This window comes from Spermophilus citellus, assembly GCF_964194105.1.
Source record: "Spermophilus citellus genome assembly, chromosome: 9".
Classification (NCBI taxonomy): Eukaryota; Metazoa; Chordata; class Mammalia; order Rodentia; family Sciuridae; genus Spermophilus; species Spermophilus citellus.
In genome coordinates this window covers 94,568,988-94,587,806 of record NC_138191.1, presented here as the reverse complement: position 1 = coordinate 94,587,806, position 18,819 = coordinate 94,568,988, and the positions used below count along the sequence as shown (strand labels likewise).

Below are 18,819 nucleotides of genomic sequence, written 5' to 3'. Positions count from 1 at the left end.
AAAGAAGAAAAGGTGAACAAATATTTGACTTAATGTTACATCTCAAAGCCCTAGAAAAAGAAGTACAAATCAACACATGGAGCAGTAGAAGACAGGAAATAATTAAAATCAGAACTGAAATCAATGAAATTGAAACAAACAAACAAAAAATTGACAAAACAAAAAGTTGGTTCTTAGAAAAAATAAATAAAATTGACAAACCCTTAGTCATACAAATGAAGAGAAGAAGAGAGAAAAATCAAATTATTAACATATGTGATGAAATATCATAACAGACACTACAGAAATACAGAAGATAATTAGAAATTATTTTGAAAACTTGTACTCCAATAAAATAGGAAATATTTAAGGCATTGACAAATTTCTAAAGTCATATACAATTTGTTCAAATTCAATCAGGATGATATACACAATTTAAACAGATCAATTTCAAGCAATGAAATAGAAGATGCCATAAGAAGCCTACAAACCAAGAAAAGCCCAGGACCAGATGGATACACAGCCGAGTTCTACAAGACCTTTAAAGAAGAACTAATACTCATACTTTTCAATTTATTTTAGGAAATGGAAAAAGAGGGAATTCTTCCAAACTCATTCTATGAGATAAATATCACCCTGATTCCAAAACCAGGTAGACACATCAAAGAAAGAAAACTTCAGACCAATATCCTTAATGAACATAGATGCAAAAATTCTCAATAAAATTTTGGCAAATTGTATACAAAACACATCAAACAGATAGTGCACCATGATCAAGTGGGTTTCATTCCAGGGATGCAAGGTTGGTTTAACATTGAAATCAATAAATGTAAGTCATCACATCAATAGACTTAAAGATAATAAGAACCATATTATCATCTCAATAGATACAGAAAAAGCATCAGCAAAATAAAACACCCTTTCATGTTCAAAACATTAGAAAAACTAGGGATAACAGGAACATCTTAACATTCTAAAAGCTATCTATGCTAAGCCCCAGGCCAACATCATTCTAAATGGAGAAAAATTGAAGGCATTTCCTTCAAAAACTGGAACAAGACAGTAATGCCCACTTTTACCATTTCTCTTTAACATAGTTCTTGAAACACTGGCCAGAGCACTTAGACAAAAGAAATGAAAGGGATACAGATAGGAAAAGAAGATCTCAAATTAGCACTATTTGCTGACGATATGATTCTATACCTAAAAGACCCTAAAAGTTCCACCAGAAAACTTTTTAGAAGTTTTTAGGTATAGAATCATATCGTCAGCAAATGATAGTAAATGAATTCAGCAAAGTAGCAGGATACAAAATCAACACCCATAAATCAAGACATTTCTGTATATCAGTGACAAATCCTCAGTAAGGGAAATGAGAAAAACTACCTCATTTACAATAGCCTCAAAAAAAAAAAAACCTTGAGAATCAACCTAACAAAGAAGTTAAAGACCTCTATAACGAAAGCTACAGAATGCTAAAGAAAGAAATTAATGAAGACCTTAGAAGATGGAAGGATTTCCTTGTTCTTGGATAGGCAGAATTATTATTGTCAGAATGACTATACTTCCAAAAGCACTCTACAGATTTAATGCAATTCCAATAAAAAGCCCAGGGACATTCCTCATATAAATAGAAAAAGGAGTCATGAAAATCATCTGGAAAAATAAGAGACCCAGAATAGCTAAAGCAGTCCTTAGCAGGAAGAGTGAAGCAGGTGGCATCACTATACCAGACCTTAAACTATACTAGAGAGTAATAGTAACAAAAACAGCATGGTATTGGGGCTGGGGATGTGGCTCAAGCAGTAGCGCGCTCGCCTGGCATGCGTGCGGCCCGGGTTCGACCCTCAACACCACATACCAACAAGGATGTTGTGTCCGCTGAGAACTAAAAAATAAATATTAAAAATTCTCTCTCTCTCTCCTCTCTCACTCTCTCTTAAAAAAAAAAAAACAAAACAGCATGGTATTGACACCAAAACAGACTGGTAGACCAATGGTACAGAACAGAGGACACAGAGACTAACCCACATAATTATAGTTCTATTAGACAAAGGCACCAAAAACATTCATTGGAGAAAAGATAGACTTTTCAACAAATGATGCTGGGAAAAATAAAATTAAACCCCTATCTCTCACCATGCGCAAAACCCAACTCAAAAGTTTGGAAATAAAACCAGAGACCCTGCATTTAATGGAAGAAAAAGTAGGCCCAAATCTCCATTATATCAGATTAGATCCCTACTTTCTTAATAAGACTCCTATAGTGTAAGAATTAATATAAAGAATTAATAAATAGGATGTATTCAAACTAAAAAGCTTCTTCTCAGAAAAAGAAACAATCAGTGAGGTGAATAGAGAGCCTACATCTTGGGAGCAAATTTTTTACCACTTTCACATCAGATAGAACACTAATTTCTAGGGTATATAAAGTACTCAAAGAGCTAACACCAACCAACCAACAAACGAACAAAAAACAAATAATCCAATCAATGGGGCAAGGAACTGAACAGACGCTTCTCGGAAGATGATACAATCAATCAAAAATACATGAAAAATTGTTCAACATCTCTAGCAATTAGAGAAAAGCAAATCAAAACTACTCTAAGATTTCATCTCACTCCAGTCAGAATGGCAGCTATTAAGAATCAAATAACATGGGCTGGGGTTATGGCTCAGTGGTAGAGCGCTTGCACTGGGTTCGATTCCCATCACTGCATATAAATAAATGAACAAAATAAAGGTTCATCAACATCTTTAAAAAACAAACAACAGTAAGTGTTGGTGAGGATGTGGGGGAAAAGGCATACTCATACATTGCTGGTGGGACTGCAAAATAGTGTAGCCAATATGAAAAGTAGTATGGAGATTCCTTGGAAAACTGGGAATGGAACCACCATTTGACCCAGCTATCCCTCTCCTTGGTCTATACTCAGAGGACTTAAAAACAGCATACTACAGGGACACAGCCACGTCAGTGTTTATAGCAGCACAATTCACAATAGCTAAACTGTGGAACCAAACTAGATGCCGTTCAGTAGATGAATGGATATATATATATATATATATATATATATATATATATATATATATACACACACACACACACATACATATACATATACACACACACACACACACACACACACACACACACAATGGAACATAAAAGAGAATAAAATCATGGCATTTGCAGGTAAATGGATGGAGTTTGAGAATATAATGCTAAGTGAAATTAGCCAATCCCAAAAAACCAAATGCTGAATGTTTTCTCTGATATGAGGAGGCTGATTCATAATGGGGTTGGAAGGGGAGCATGGGAGAAATAGACAAACTCTAGAAGATAGGGAAGAAGTGGGAAGTTAAGGGAGGGCCATGTGGGTGGAAATGAGGGTGGAATGAGATGGACATCATTACCCTAAGTACATGTATGAAGACATGAATGGTATGAATATACTTTGTATACAACCAGAGATATGAAAAATTATGCTTTGTAAGTGTACTATGAATTATAATGTATTCTACTGTCATATATAGCATATTAGAATAAAAAATTTAAAAAACAACTTAGTTTCATTTATCTTTTGTATTTCTCTTTTCTTGCTCTAAAATTTGTTATTTCTTCTACTACTTTTGGATTTGTTTTGTTCTTCTAGGTTCTTGAGATGTATTATTAGATTGTTTCTTTGAAATCTTAATACATTTTTTTAATGTAGACCAACAACCCTAATGAATCGAGAGGCAAATAAGAAATATTTTTTCTTATTGCTATAGAATCCCCTTTAAAACTGCTTTTGTTGTGCCTATAAGTTTTGGGATGTTGTTTCCATTTTCATTTGTTTTGAGACATTTTTTAAATTTCCTTTTTGATTATCTTTTAGAACCTATTGTTTATTCACAAGTGTGTTGTTCAGACTCTATTTATATAATTTCAAAGTTTCTTTTGATTTCTAGTTTTTTTTCATTGTAGTCAGAAATATTTCATTTTTAAAGATTTGTTAACTATCATGCTACTGGGACTACATTTGTGCATCATCTGTTATGGTTTTCCAGAATATTATATTTATTTCCATTAATATTGTTTGCAATTTAATATTTATGAGTCCATTTATGGTACTATCACAGGTACCCACCACTAATATAACAGCAGCTACATGTTTTTTCATTTGTCTTATAGAGCTAGACTTATGAGCTTCACAATGTTGTAACAATATAGTATTCTAATGATGTTTAAAAGGCTTATTATTTAGGATGGTATTCTATATTTTTAAGTATACAATTGCTTTTCAACAGTGACTATGTCCTTGATAAATAATTTTTTGTTCTTGTTCTTTCAGGTATTTTCTCTTAGCTAGTAATATGATTCTCGACAAGTGTATCTTACATACATAGTCATTTGTTCAAAATAATTTAGAACATGCCTTATTAATGTGAAAGCTTTTTTAGAAGTTAAACTTAAGAATTCTTTTTTTCTGACATATAACTTGATTTAAACACCCATCAGGTTATGTTTGGGAATACACCGCATACCTTTAAGAAATAGATTCTATTGTATTTTTGTTTTTAGCTCAAGTGTTGTTTTAAGTCGGCTTACCAGGAGCAATAGGACTCTTAGGAAATAGGAAAATAGCAATCTTAATTTTTCTCCTGAGAATTGCTTAGGGACTAACAAGATACTGCTTTGAATCACAATTCTAATGTTTATTTGCTATCTGAATATTTGGTAAGTTTCTTCAATTCTGTGAGCCTCACTGCTCTCCTATAAGAATTTTGGAGGGTCTAAATTTTAAAAAAAATTATAAAGTAATTAATAATGTATATATATATACATACAAATTGTATATTTATATATGTGTATATGAATGTAGTTGTATACATATATGTGTGCATACACATACACACAAAGTTCCTGGTATGTAGTAGGGATTCAAAACTGCATACTATTTCCTATTGATATCATAACTGCTTTTCTCCAAGGCTTTACCTTCTAGACCACAGGATTTTCTGGTGCTTTCATTCTGCTTTGGATACCCACTCTGGCTAGTTTTTTTTCTACAGTTTACTGTACTTTTTTTTTCTATTTCTTACATCTTTGCTACCTAAACCTTAAGCCCGTGGACCAGCAGCATTGAGAATTTCTTATAACAATCTCCAGGCATCTAAGAATGTTTTATTTATACATCACTGTTGGTTATATACTTAGGATTAGATGAGTCATAGAGTACACATGTAAAAGTTCTGGGTACTCTGTGTTCTCACCAGTACTTAGTGATGTCTGTGTTTATTGTAGGGTATTCTGTGGTATTGAATTTCATTGTGCTTTTATTTCACATTTCCTGATAATTAACAATGTTGAGTTCCTTTTCACATGCTTATTGGCCATCTGCAGCTCCTCTTTTCTAATTTTGTTTTCCTGGAAGCCATACAGTTTCTTCCTTAATGACTAGACTTTAAGAATATTGTAGTTCTGATGCTGATGGTTAGTATTTCTTTTATTAATACTTTTCCATATTTAGAAGTTCCCTGGAAGGCAGTACCATATTGGATGGGCGGGGTGTCTTGGAATGTATAGATAATACACCTCCTTTGATATGTGTTGGTTTCCCTCAAGTATGAGAATGATTAATTCATCCAGTTTGCGTATCCCTTTCAAATTCTAAAGCCGAGATACTAGTAGAGTATGAGGCCTAGGTCATATGTTTATGCATCCCAAATGTTAGTATTAGTCATGCATTTTATCCATATGGTAAATAAGTAGTTAACTGAATGTCAGTTATTAGGCACTGTGCCAGAAGCTGAGGATGGAAGATAGATGAGATGTAGACATTTCTCATGGAGTTGGTTGCTATGAAGATCAACAACAATAAAAATAATTACAGCCCTTGAAGCGCCACCAAGGAGAAGGATTGGAAAGGCACATTGGAGGGGTAGACTTTTGAGTTGTTGGAATGAGTGGGGTTGTTAGGGGTGGTGGTTAGGTACTGCTTACTGGGAAAAATGGTTCTCAAGCTCAATTTTGAAAAACAAGTGAGACTTAGGCAAAGCACTGGAGATCAAGGATGGAAATGGTTCATTGTTAATAGCATTCATTGTCTACTGAATAAAATTCCTCTGAAACTTACTAAATGCTTATCAAGAACTGGGCATTGAGAAGATGTAGAGTCCTTAGAAAGAATTTCAAGTAGTTCTAAATGACTGAAGTATATATATATCACATTTGAGGTGAGGGAATAGTGAAAAGCGATCTGTAATGGTAAGCAGAAGTTTGTGTATGTATTATAGAAATACTTTATATTTACATCTTTGATGTGATGTATGAAGTCTTCCAGTTTTACATAAGTCATTCTGAGGACCTCTTGCTCCCAGTTTTCCCAAATAAGGGCATAACATACTATAAGATGGGATCTAACTTCCCAGTATCAGTGGATCCTCCATTCTACTTGGGATAGTAATTTGACCTGAGTCCCATAAATTCTGGTCAGTGTCACCATAGAGCATTCTCTAGTATTCCTCTAGTTTTTATTTCAGTCAGCCTTCCTTACTTGCAGCTGGAGAATATACAGAAAACTTATCTTTCTTCCTATGGAATTATATCATAATGTATGGACACTTTGGTCAAAAGCAATTAGCAGTGGAAAGACAACTTCTTTTTTTAAAAAATATTTTTTAGACATCGATGGATCTTTATTTATATGCGGTGCTGAGTATCAAACCCGGTACCTCATACAAGCTAGGCAAGCACTTTACAACTGAGCCACAACTCCAGCCGAAGACAACTGTTTTTAATCCTGGGGTCTACAGCAAAGGAGATTATGAAGACTGATAAATGTGCTTTCTGCCCAAAACTTAGCCATATTCATTACTCATTTCCTTTTTTTTTTTTTTTTTGTTCCCTACTTTTTTCTCCTATTCCTTAAACCTAGGGCCAATATCAAGGTCTTTCCCTAAGACTATTAGGATCTTGTAGACAGAGCAGCCCAAAATTTCACTCTATCCATGATATCTATCTATGATAGAGTGAAATTCACTCTATCTAGAAGGCTATGTTTCTGGTCTCTAAAATTGGAATTTTGAGTATCTTTTCTCCCAACCATAAATTATTATTTGTGGTAATACTTGTAATATTATATATATATATATATATATATATATATATATATATATATATATATTATTTTAGAATTATGAGTCATATCTTTTGTTGGGTAGCCATGACAAGAGTGTAGTATATGATCATTCAGCATCTAGGCTTTAGAATCAGATCTGAATACTGGTTTTCATCTATTACTGGTCATTTTTAAGTTCTCTGAACTTTATTTTCTTTATCTGACAGATTTCCTCAAAGGATTGTTTTATAAGGTTAAAGTAAATGTATGTAAAATGTTTATGATGTGTGTATGCATTCAGACATAACACTAGATATAGTTCTTCCCAGATGTGTGGGCAGGAATTAGACATTACCATTAGATATCCCTCCTATAGATTACACTACGTGAAGGTTGTCCACAGGGAAAGACCTGGATTACAAAGTAACTCCTGTGCCCCTTGGAAGGATGATACCTAACTCTTCCTCTCTTCAAAGTCTCTCTTGTGCTTTCATTTGAAGACCCTCCTGAAACATTTAGTGTATATTTTTGTAGCCTAAATTGTGTCAGAATATCCCACATATACCTTGAAGATTTTAGGAAACATTTTTTAGCCATGTTCTGTAATATAGTGAGAGACCTTATTTTACTATATAGGAAAAATATGGTGATAGACTTGATTTTCCTTAGATACACTAATAATTTCCTAGGAGCACAGCCTATGAATATCATTATTTCAGTGAGAAAAAACTTGAAGTTCAAAAACGTAGGTTAAGAGTACATAGGTTAAGGACTGTGTAGAGGAGAGGAAATATTCTATGCAGTTACTGATCCGGTTGGACGTGAAATTATTCCTGTGGTCTTAACTTTTTCCTGCCTGACATAGTTCAAATTATTATATAGTATTTTTGTAGCCTTTATAGCACAAGGACATTTTATCAGTTCTTTGCTTTGTTTGAGTCTAGCAGATAAATGGGTTCTAATAGAGGCCTGAATTAATAACTTATTTTTAATCATTTCTCTCTTTTTTTGTAAGGCATAATAATATTTTAAATGATATGGTATAATGTTAGCCAGATGTGGTGGCTCATGCCTGTAATCCCAGTGCCTTGGGAGGCTTATACAGGAGGATGGAAAGCTCAAATCCAGCCGCAAAACTTAATGAGGCCCTAAGCAACTTAGTAAGATACTGTCTCAAAATAAAAAATAAAACAGGCTAGTAGGTGACTAAGTGATTAAGCACCCCTGGGTTTGATCTCCAGTACCAAAATAAATATATAAATGAATAAATTACATGGTATGTCAAAATTGAGGAAATGTTTAATATGAATTAATATACAGAGAAATATTCTAAATTGTGCATCATAAAATTATAGGTTATGTACCTTTGATAAAAAATGCTAAATTTCATTTGGAAATGATGTTGGAATTTTGAAAAGTTAGAATCTTTTCACAGAACAATTGTGTATTTACACCTGCATAAATAACTGTGTGAAGTCTTGCCTGCTATGCATTAAGAAAAATGTGTCAGAGTTGTAAAATATACAAAAAATGGTCATCAAAAATCATCAAGAGGCAGGAGTGGTTTAAAAGATTTATACTCTTCAGTATGGAATGATCCTTGCAGGTATAATTAGAGAGATCTTAGAGTTGGAAGAGGAATTAGGCTTGATCTAGTCCAATCTATTATGTAGTTTAAGAATTTATCTTATAGTAATCCTGACAAATGGCTCAGCTTCCATTTGAATCCTGGACGATGTGGTTAAGAGAACTGATTCTGAAGATATGCTGCCTGGGTTTAAATCCCTGCTCCACCACACTGCATGTTCCTGATCAAGTTTATAGGCATTCCTTGGTCTATTTTCCTGGTTTGCAGTTACCAGCTGACGAGTCCCTGACAATGGCTTTTGACCCCCTCTCAACAAATAATCAAGAGATCAATGGAGAATCAAGTAGATTTTCAACTGTAGTATATATCCTGTGGAAAAAAAATACATTCAAAGAATAGTAGCTACCTAAAAAAAAAATGAAATTTTCAGTATAGGCAAACATGGTGAAAAGGGGGTTGGGGAGAGACGTCATAGAACGCATGATTATCAGTTGAAAACATTTCTATTGATTATTTGTACTTCTGCCTCCTAGAACTGTATAAATCAGTTCCATTCCTTCTATGTGGTAGCTCTTCACCTTGTCAAATGTAAAATTATAAAAGGCATAGTTCTGGTGAGTGTAGATTATTTTCCCCTTAAAATCTCACAGCTTTAGAGCATATTTTGACAAAAATTTAGGAAAACCAAAATGGTCTAGTAATGGATGATAATTTTTTTGAGCTTTTTTAACTCTCTAATTCAAGGAATTGTATGGGCAGTATGTGATAATTTATTTCCATCAATCTATGTATGGTTGCTCAATAAAATTGGAGATTTGAAGTGAGTTTTAAAGTATTCTGAATAGTGTATTAGATTCAGCTATGAGGACAGAAATTGTCAGAATAAGAGGGACGTAAATGGGATCCAAGAGTATTTTGATCTCCTGTTAAGTCTGAGGAGGTGGTTCATGCTGTCCTGCTGGATGGACCCCAAAGTGGGTGCTTCTCTCTCTTGTTTCTCCCTGCTGCCAGATCTGACCTCAGGGTTCAAAATGATAACCTTGAGAATTGAGGTACTGAGGGGCTGAGGAAGAAGCTCCCAAGGACATTTCTGGTTATGTGTTACTGGGAAAAATGTACTCATAGCCACATCTAGTTACAAGAGGTATTGGGTTTCAGTCTATTGTCTGAGTAGCCAGGTGCTCAAGTGTAACTTGGGAGTCATGTCTGGGAATGAAAGATGCAATAGATACTGGGTGACAGCTAGCAGTGTTACAGAACAACTTTGTCTACCGCTTAACATCCCAAGTATATTGTAAGTGTAAATAGTGCAGCCCTTACCATAGTAAGCATTCATTAGGTAGTTGTTCACTGCATGAATGTCTCTTTTTAAATTAATTTTTAAAATTTATATATGACAATTTTATTGCCCATATAAAGTGCAATTTTTCATATCTCTGGTTGTATAAAGTATATTCACACAAATTGGTGTCTTCATACATGTACTTTGGATAATAATGACCCTCACATTTGACCATGATTTCTAACCCCATGCCCCTTTACTTCCCCTCCAACCCCTCTGCCCTATCTAGAGTTCCTCTATTCCTCCCATGCTCCCTTTCCCTACCCAACTATGAATCAGCCTCCTTACATCAGAGAAAACATTCAGCATTTGGTTTTTGGGATTGGCTAACTTCACTTAGCATTATCTTCTCCAACTCCATTCATTTACCTAAATGCCATGATTTTATTCTCTTTTATTACTGAGTAATATTCCATTGTGTATATATGCCACATTATTTTTTATCCATTCATCTATTGAAGGGCATCTAGGTTGGTTCCACAGTTTAGCTATTGTGAATTGTGCTGCTATAAACATTGATGTGGCTGTGTCCCTGTAGTATGCTGTTTTTAAGTCCTTTGGGTATAGACCAAGGAGAGGGATAGTTGGGTCAAATGGTAGTTCCATTCTCAATTTTCCAAGAAATCTTCATACTGCTTTCCATATTGGCTGCACCAATTTGTAGTCCCACCAGCACTGTATGAGTGTACCTTTTTCCCCACATCCTCGCCAACACTTGTTGATTGTATTTATAATAGCTGCCATTCTGACTAGAGTGAGATTAAACCTTAGAGTGGTTTTTGATTTGCATTTCTCTAATTGCTAGTGATGATGAACATTTTTTCATATATTTGTTGATTGACTATGTATCCTCTTCTGAGAAGTGTCTGTTCAGGTCCTTGGCCCATTTATTGATTGGATTATTTGGGTTTTTTTGGTGTTTTAACTTTTTGAGTTCTTTATATACCCTAGTGATTGGTGCTCTATCTGATGTGTGAGGGGTAAAGATTTGCTCCCAAGATTTAGGCTCTCTATTTACCTTACAGATTGTTTCTTTTGTTGAGAAGAAACTTTTTACTTTGAGTCCATCCCATTTATTGATTCTTTCTTTAATCTTGTGCCAAAGGAGTCCACATGATGGAGATTAGGACTTAATTTTTCTTCTGTTAGATGCAGGGTCTCTGCTTTTATTCCTAAGACCTTGATATGTTTTGAGTTGAGTTTTGTGCATGGTGAGAGATAGGGGTTTAATTTTATTTTGTTGCATATGGATTTCCAATTCCTAGCACCATTTGTTGAAGAGGTTGTCTTTTCTCCAATGCATGTTCTTGGCACCTTTGTCTAATACAAGGTAATTGTAATTTTGTGGGTTTGTCTCTGTGTCCTCTATTCGGTACCATTGATCCGCCAGTCTCTTTTGGTGCCAATACCATGTTGTTTTTGTTACTGTTGCACTGTAGTATAGTTTAAGGTCCGGTATAGTGATGCCACCTGCTTTCCTCTTCCTGCTAAGGATTGCTTTAGCTATTCTGGGTCTATATTTTTCCAGATGAATTTCATGATTGCTTTTTCTATTTTATGAGGAATGTCATTGGGATTTTGATTGGAATTGCATTAAATCTATATAGTGTGCTTTTAGAAGTATGGTCATTTTGATAATATTAATTCTCCCTATTCAAGAGCAAGGTAGATCTTTCCATCTTCTAAGGTTTTCCTTAGGGTTCTGTAATTTTCATTATATAGATTTTTCACCTCTTTTGTTAAATTGATTCCCAAGTATTTTAATTTAATTTATTTTTTTTGAGGCAATTGTTAATGGCATAGTTTTCCTCATTTCCCTTTCTGAGGATTTGTCACTGATATACAGAAATGCCTTTGATTTATGGATGTTGATTTTGTGTCCTGCAACTTTGCTGAATTCATTTACTAGTTCTAGAAGTTTTCTGGTAGAACTTTTAGGGTCTTCTAGGTATAGAATCATATCATCAGCAAATAGTGCCAATTTGAGTTCTAATTTTTCTATGTGTATGCCTTTGATTTCTTTTGTCTAATTGCTCTGGCCAGTGTTTCAAGAACTATGTTAAATAAAAGTGGGGAAAGAGGGCACCATGGTCTTGTTCCAGTTTTTAGAGGGAATGCCTTATACATTTAGAATGGTATTGGCCTGGGGCTTAGCATAGATTGCCTTCATGATATTGAGATATGTTCCTGTTATCCCTAGTTTTTTAATGTTTTGAACATAAAGGGGTGCTGTCAAATGCTTTTTCTGTGTCTATTGAGATGATCATATGATTCTTATCTTTAAGTCTATTGATGTGATGAAATACATTTATTGATTTCTGTATGTTGAGCCAAACTTGCATCCCAGGGATGAATCCCACTTGATCATTGTGCACAATCTTTTTGATATGTTTTTGTATTTGATTTGCCAGAATTTTATTGAGAATTTTTGCATCTGTGTTCATTAGAGATATTGGTCTGAAGTTTTCTTTTTTTTTTGATATGCCTTTGCTTGTTTTTGGAATCAGAGTGATATTGGCCTCATAGAATGAGTTTGGAAGTGCTCCCTCTTTTTCTATTTCTTAAAATAAATTGAAGAGTATTAGTATTAGTTAATCTTTAAAGGTCTAATGGAACTCGGCTGTGTATCCATCCAGTCCTGGGCATTTCTTGGTTGGTAGACTTTGGTGGTGTCTTCTATTTTGTTGCTTGAAATTGATCTGTTTAAATTTTGTATATCATCCTGATTCAAATTGAGCAAATTATATGACTCTAGAAACTTTTCAATGCCTTCGATATTTTCTTTTATTGGAATACAAATTTTCAAAATAATTTCTAATTATCTTCTGTGTTTCTGTAGTGTCTGTTGTGTGATATTTTCTTTTTCATCACATATGTTAGTAATTTGAGTTTTCTCACTCCTTCTCTTTGCTAGCATGGCTAAGGGTCTGTCAATTTTATTTATTTTTTCAAAGAACCAACTTTTCTGTCAGTGTTTTCAATTGTTTCTTTTGTTCCATCTCATTTATTTCAGCTCTGATTTTAATTATTTCCTGTCTTCTATTGCTTTTGGTGTTGATTTGTTTTTCTTTTTCTAGGGCTTTGAGATATAATGTTAAGTCACTTATTTGTTAACTTTTTCTTCTTTTAAGGAATAAACTCCATGCAATGAACCTTCCTCTTAGAACTCCTTTCATAGTGTCCCAGAGATTTTGATATGTTGTATCTGTGTTCTCATTCACCTCTAAATTTTTTAAATCCTTTTCTTGATATCTTCTGTAACCCATTGTTTACTCAGTAGCATATTATTTAGTTTCCAGGTGTTGGAGTGGATTTTATTTCTTATTTTATCATTTATTTCTAATTTCATTCCATTATGATCTGATTGAATGCATGGTAGTATCTCTACGTTTTTATATTTGCTAAGAGTTGCATTGTGGCATAGTATATGGTCTGTTTTGGAGAAGGATCCATGTGCTGCTGAGAAAAAAGTGTATTCTCTTGTTGAAGGATGAAATATTCTATAGATGTCAGTTAAGTCTAAGATATTGATTGTATTTTTGAGTTTTGTAGTTTCTTTGTTCAGGTTTTGTTTGGAAGATCTATCTAGTGATGAAAGAGGTGTGTTAAAATCACCCAAAATTATTGTGTTGTAGTCTATTTGACTCTTGAACATGAGAAGAGTTTGTTTGATGAACATAGCTGCTCCATTGTTTGGGGCATATATATTTATAATTGTTAAGTGTATGGTTCCCTTGAGCAGTATTTAGTGTCCTTCTTTATCCTTTTTGACTGACTTTAGTTTGAAGTCTACTTTATTTGATATGAGGACTTGAGGATGGAAACCCCTGCTTGATTCCCCAGTCCACGTGAGTGGTATAATTTTTCCCAACCCTTCATGTTCCATCTGTGGATATCTTTTCCTATGGGATGAGTCTCTTGGAGGCAGCATATTGTAGGGTCTTTTTTTTTTTTTTTTAATCCAATCTGCTAGTCTATGTCTTTTGATTGGTAAGTTTAGGCCATTAACATTCAGGGTTATTATTGAAACATGATTTGTATTCTCAGACATTTTTGTTTATTTTTGTATTTAATGTGACTTGGTTTCTCCTCTGTTTAGATTTTCCTTTAGTGTAATTCCTTCTTCTGCTGATTTTCATCATTGTTTTTCACTTTCTCTTTGTGGAATATTTGGCTGAGGTTGTTCCATTGTGCAGGCTTTCTAGTTGTAAATTCTTTTTATTTTGGTTTATCATGGATGGTTTTTATTTCATCATCAAATCTAAAACTTGGTTTTGCTAGATATAAGATTCTTGGTTGGTGTCCATTTTCTTTCAGAGTTTGGTATATGTTGTTCTATGATCTCCTGGCTTTGAAGGTCTGGGTTGAAAAATCTGCTGAGATAGGAATTGGTCTCCTGTATATGAGATCTGATTCCTCTCTCTTGCAGCTTTCAAGATTCTATTCTTATTCTGTATGCTAGGCATTGTCATTACAATGTGCCTTGGTGTAGATCTGTTGTAATTTTGTACATTTGGTGTCCTGTAAGCCTCTTGTATTGGTTTTCCAATTCAGTTATTAAGCTTGGGAAATTTTATGGTATTATCTCATTGAAGAGATTGTGCATTCCTTTGGTTTGAAACTCTGTGTCTTCCTCTATCCCAGTAACTGTTAGATTTGGTCTTTTGATGCTATCCGATAATTCTTGGATGCTTTGCTCATGGTTTCTTACTATCTTCACTGTGTGATCAACTATATTTTCCAGATTGTATACTTTTGTCTTAATGATCTGATGTTCTTTCTTCCAAGTTATCTAATCTGTTGGTTATGCTTTCTATTGAGTTTTTTATTTGATTTATTGTATCCTTCATTTCCAGAATTTCCGACTTTTTTTTCCCCAGAGTCAGTCTGTCTGTCTGTCTGTCTGTCTCTCTGTCTCTGTCTCTCTCTCTCTCTCTCTCTCTCTCTCTCTCTCTCTCAGTAATATTTTGCTACCTGTAATTGCTCTCTTATGTTTTTGTTGGAGTGATCAGTTTTTGCCTGTATTTGCTCATTTAGGTTATTCTATAATTCACAGATTATGTTAATTATAAACCTTTTGAATTCCTTCTCTGACATTTCATCAACTTTGCTGTCCATGGGTTCTGTTATTATAGTATCCTGGTTTGTTTGGGGCACTTTCCTCCCTTGTTTTTTCATGTTGTCTATGTGTCTTCCTTTCTTGCAGTGTGGATCTGTGATATTATAGTTTCTTCCCTGTATTCTTATACTACTCGTGCAGAGTGTCTTTACCTCACCTTGATGTTGGACTTCTAGACCCTGCTGGTGTCCCTCAATGTATGCTACTGCATCTAAATATAGCCAAGGTAGCTCAAGATAATAGTTGAGGTGCCCCAAGATGGAAGAAATGTCTTACAGAAATGAGGCTGAAAGGGTAGGCCTCATACTCCCTTTGGTAATACTGCTGTGAGGTGCTGCAGCTTCTAGGTCCCATCTGCTGTCAAAAAGTTAGAGGCTATTGTGTGGAGAAGGCTGTGGCGATGACTACAGTGTCCCAAGATGGAAGTGGGTTAAGCTTAGGCTCCCAGGTTTCGGGGGGGGGGGGGGCTTTGGCTAACTCGGACCTACACTGGACCTGGATCCTGTGCAAGTAGGTGTGGTCGGATCTGGGCCAGGCTTGACCTCCTGTGGTAGTTTGCTTGTTGAAAGGGGCAGTCGTGTGCCAGAGGCTAGGCTCAGTCGGGTGTCTGCCCAGAGGGTGGGGGGTGAACCTGGGCCTACTGTGAGCCCTGAGTCCCCCATGGGCTGGTGTGGGCTGTCTGGGCTGGGCCTGGGCTCACGCAGTAGTCTGCTGGTAGGAAGAGGCGGTCTGAAAGTGGTATTTTTTGAGTAAAGAAATTTAGGGCAATAACAGAAGAGGAAGCATTAATAGAAATTGTTGTGCTGATATGACAGGTTTTGCTTTTTCCTTTTTCTTTAGTTGGAGAACATCAATTGACAGGCCATAAAGTGGCAGTTAAAATCTTAAATAGACAGAAGATTCGCAGTTTAGATGTTGTTGGAAAAATAAAACGAGAAATTCAAAATCTAAAACTCTTCCGTCATCCTCATATTATCAAACTGTAAGTATTTTTGTACGTGATACACGATGATATTAAAAAAACTGTCTTGGAATAGTTTTAAACGAATTTTACAGTTAATTATCTTGAGTTAAACTTACAAAAATATTAGCCTTGGAAGTTGAGTCTTCAGTATTTACTTTAAAATTATTTAGGCATTCCATACTCCTAGGCAGATTCATTTTTCTGATTTTTTTCTAGTCATTTTATGTTAATCTACCAGTACATTTTCTTTTTTGGAAAGGTAGAGTAACTGTTAAAAATTTTTTATCATAGCATACTATTTGTAGAATTGAAAATAGTAAAAAAAAAAAAAATAGTACTATAATTATTACTAAGTAAAGACTTGAGGAATATAAATGGATTTGGGGTGACTAAATTATAAACTTCAAAGATAAGTAACTTTTAAGATAAATAAGTTAAATAGATAAGAAAATAAGATAATTTATTTAAATTGATTATATCCAAAAATTTATTAAATATATGCAGTAATGTTTTACAGTTTAATTTTTTTTGCAGTTTAATATTAATTGACATGTAATATTCTAGTTATTGAAATTTGTCTTTAATTTTTATTTTAAAGCTTGGTTACAGTGTTATAAAGTAAATATTAATCTTATTGAATACATGATAATAGCCAGGAATCATGCTGAGCATTTTGCATATATAATTTTATATTGTGCTCATGGTAAACCTATAATGTAGGAATATTTTATAGACAAGGAGACTGAATACCTAATGAGTACCAGCAACTAGTCCAAAGTCATATAGCTAGTATAGCAGAGGTAGTAGTTGAGTTCAGATCTGACATTGAATGCTGTGCTATCAATTTCTACTCTAGTCTCTCAAAACTGTTACATAACTCCTTCCTAAGGGAAAAAATAAATTTATGGTTCTCTGGTTTTGACTTAACTATTTTTAATATACTTTTCTATAAATATGCAGTATGTATTCAAAGAACTAGGTATAGACCCATGTAGGTATAGTTTTGAAATAATTATGAAACCAAAATAAAGTCATAATTTAAATACATATAAAGCCATGAAATTCAAAATTTGCATGGGCCCACATAGATAATCCAAGATTATCTTTTATTTTAAGGTCAGCTGATAAGCAACCTTAAATCCATGCTGCCGTATATTCTATAATATTCACAGATCCTAGGCATGAGAACACATAGTATGCTGTATCAAAAAATGTTTTTTTGTAAAATATAAATTGTTGTTAATAACTTTAATAGTAGAAACAGTAGGAAGATTTCCAGTACTGTATTTATTTTTTGATTTAAATAATCTTGCAGAAAAAAACCTGTTGATGTAAGTATATATAAAGAAAGCAGTGCTAATATACCTGAAGCTTTGTTTACTAGTTCACTAAAATAAGACATTATGTTTTTCTTATCATTTGTCAGTGAGCAATCTTTGAATGTCATTGTTAATAAGAACCAACTTGATAACCCATGAAGTTCCATTGTGTATCTGGTGACAGTACTAGCAAATAGCTGTGGTAGACAGAGTAATGGTCCTCCAAAATGTCTGTGTTCTCATGCCTAGGACCTGTGAATATTGTAGAATATATGGCAGCATGGATTTAAGGTTGTTTATCAGCTGACTTTAAAATAAAAGATAATCTTGGATTATCTATGTGGGCCCATGCAAACTAACACAATCCTTAAAAGGGGTAGGAGGAGTGAGTCAAAGAAAAATATTTGAGCATGGCAGCAAGGTCAGAGTGATAGGACTTGAGAAGGATTCAGGTGGCTGTTGCTGGCTTTGACAATGGAGGAAGGCGGCCATAGCTGAAGAATGAATGCAGGTGGTCTCTAAAAGTGGGGAAATACAAAGAAATGTACTGTGTTTCCAGAACCTCCAGAAAGCAACCCAGGCCTGCCAACACCTTAATTTCAGCTCACTGATGCATATATCAGGCCTCTCATCTACAGAACTGTAAGATTCATGTTATTATAAGCCAAAAGTTTTAAAGTATGGCAGCAGTGAAAACTAATGCAGCAGTATTCTTAAAATTCTTAATTTTAAGACTGGTGCAGTTATTAGTGGCATTTGGGAACATTCATTTGGTCTTTACTGCTATACTTCTTGTTAGTAAACTATTTGCAAATTGGTATGCTCTGTGATAGGGCTAGGGCTTTGCCTTCTTACAAATAGCATGAATGTGCCATGTTTCTTCAGAGCTGGCTTTGTTTGGTTTAGCATGGCATTAACTCAGTTCTCACACAGCTTCCATGAAACTTTCATTCTTAAAATAAGCTTTCATGTCATGTGATCTTCACTTAAAATTTACTCAGTTATAAACAAAAAAAAATGAGACTAGTGAGATTACATGGCAATATTTGATTATAAGGTTATCATCCTGGCCCAAAGCTGGGTGATCCAATGTATGTATTAAGATTTTTAAAGGCTATCATTCATATATATATATATATGGCATGCACATGTAATTCCAGCTAGTTAGAAGGCTGAGGCAAGAGGATGGCAAGTTTGAGGACAATGTCAACAAATTAGTAAGACCCTTTTCATTTTTATTCTAAAAATAAAAAGGGTTGAAGGGTTGAGGAAGTCGCTCAGTGGTAGAGTGCCCCTGGGCTCAATCCCTAGTACTGGGTGTGTGTGTGTGTTCATATATATATATATAAAATACAACCTATGATGGGACTGCAAATTGGTGTAGCTAATCTGGAAAGCAGTA

The 18,819-nt window shown here is 34.4% G+C and overlaps 1 protein-coding gene across 2 annotated transcripts in view; it reads left to right on the top strand.

Annotated features, from left to right (window-relative positions):
* The window catches only part of PRKAA2 (protein kinase AMP-activated catalytic subunit alpha 2), a 70,899-nt gene that overhangs the window by 22,657 nt on the left and 29,423 nt on the right, over window positions 1-18,819 (top strand). For both annotated transcript variants that reach the window (XM_081308918.1, XM_081308919.1), the window contains exon 2: window positions 15,975-16,116. In XM_081308918.1, coding sequence (XP_081165044.1) covers window positions 15,975-16,116 — 142 coding nt within the window. The remainder of the gene's footprint in view (window positions 1-15,974; window positions 16,117-18,819) is intronic.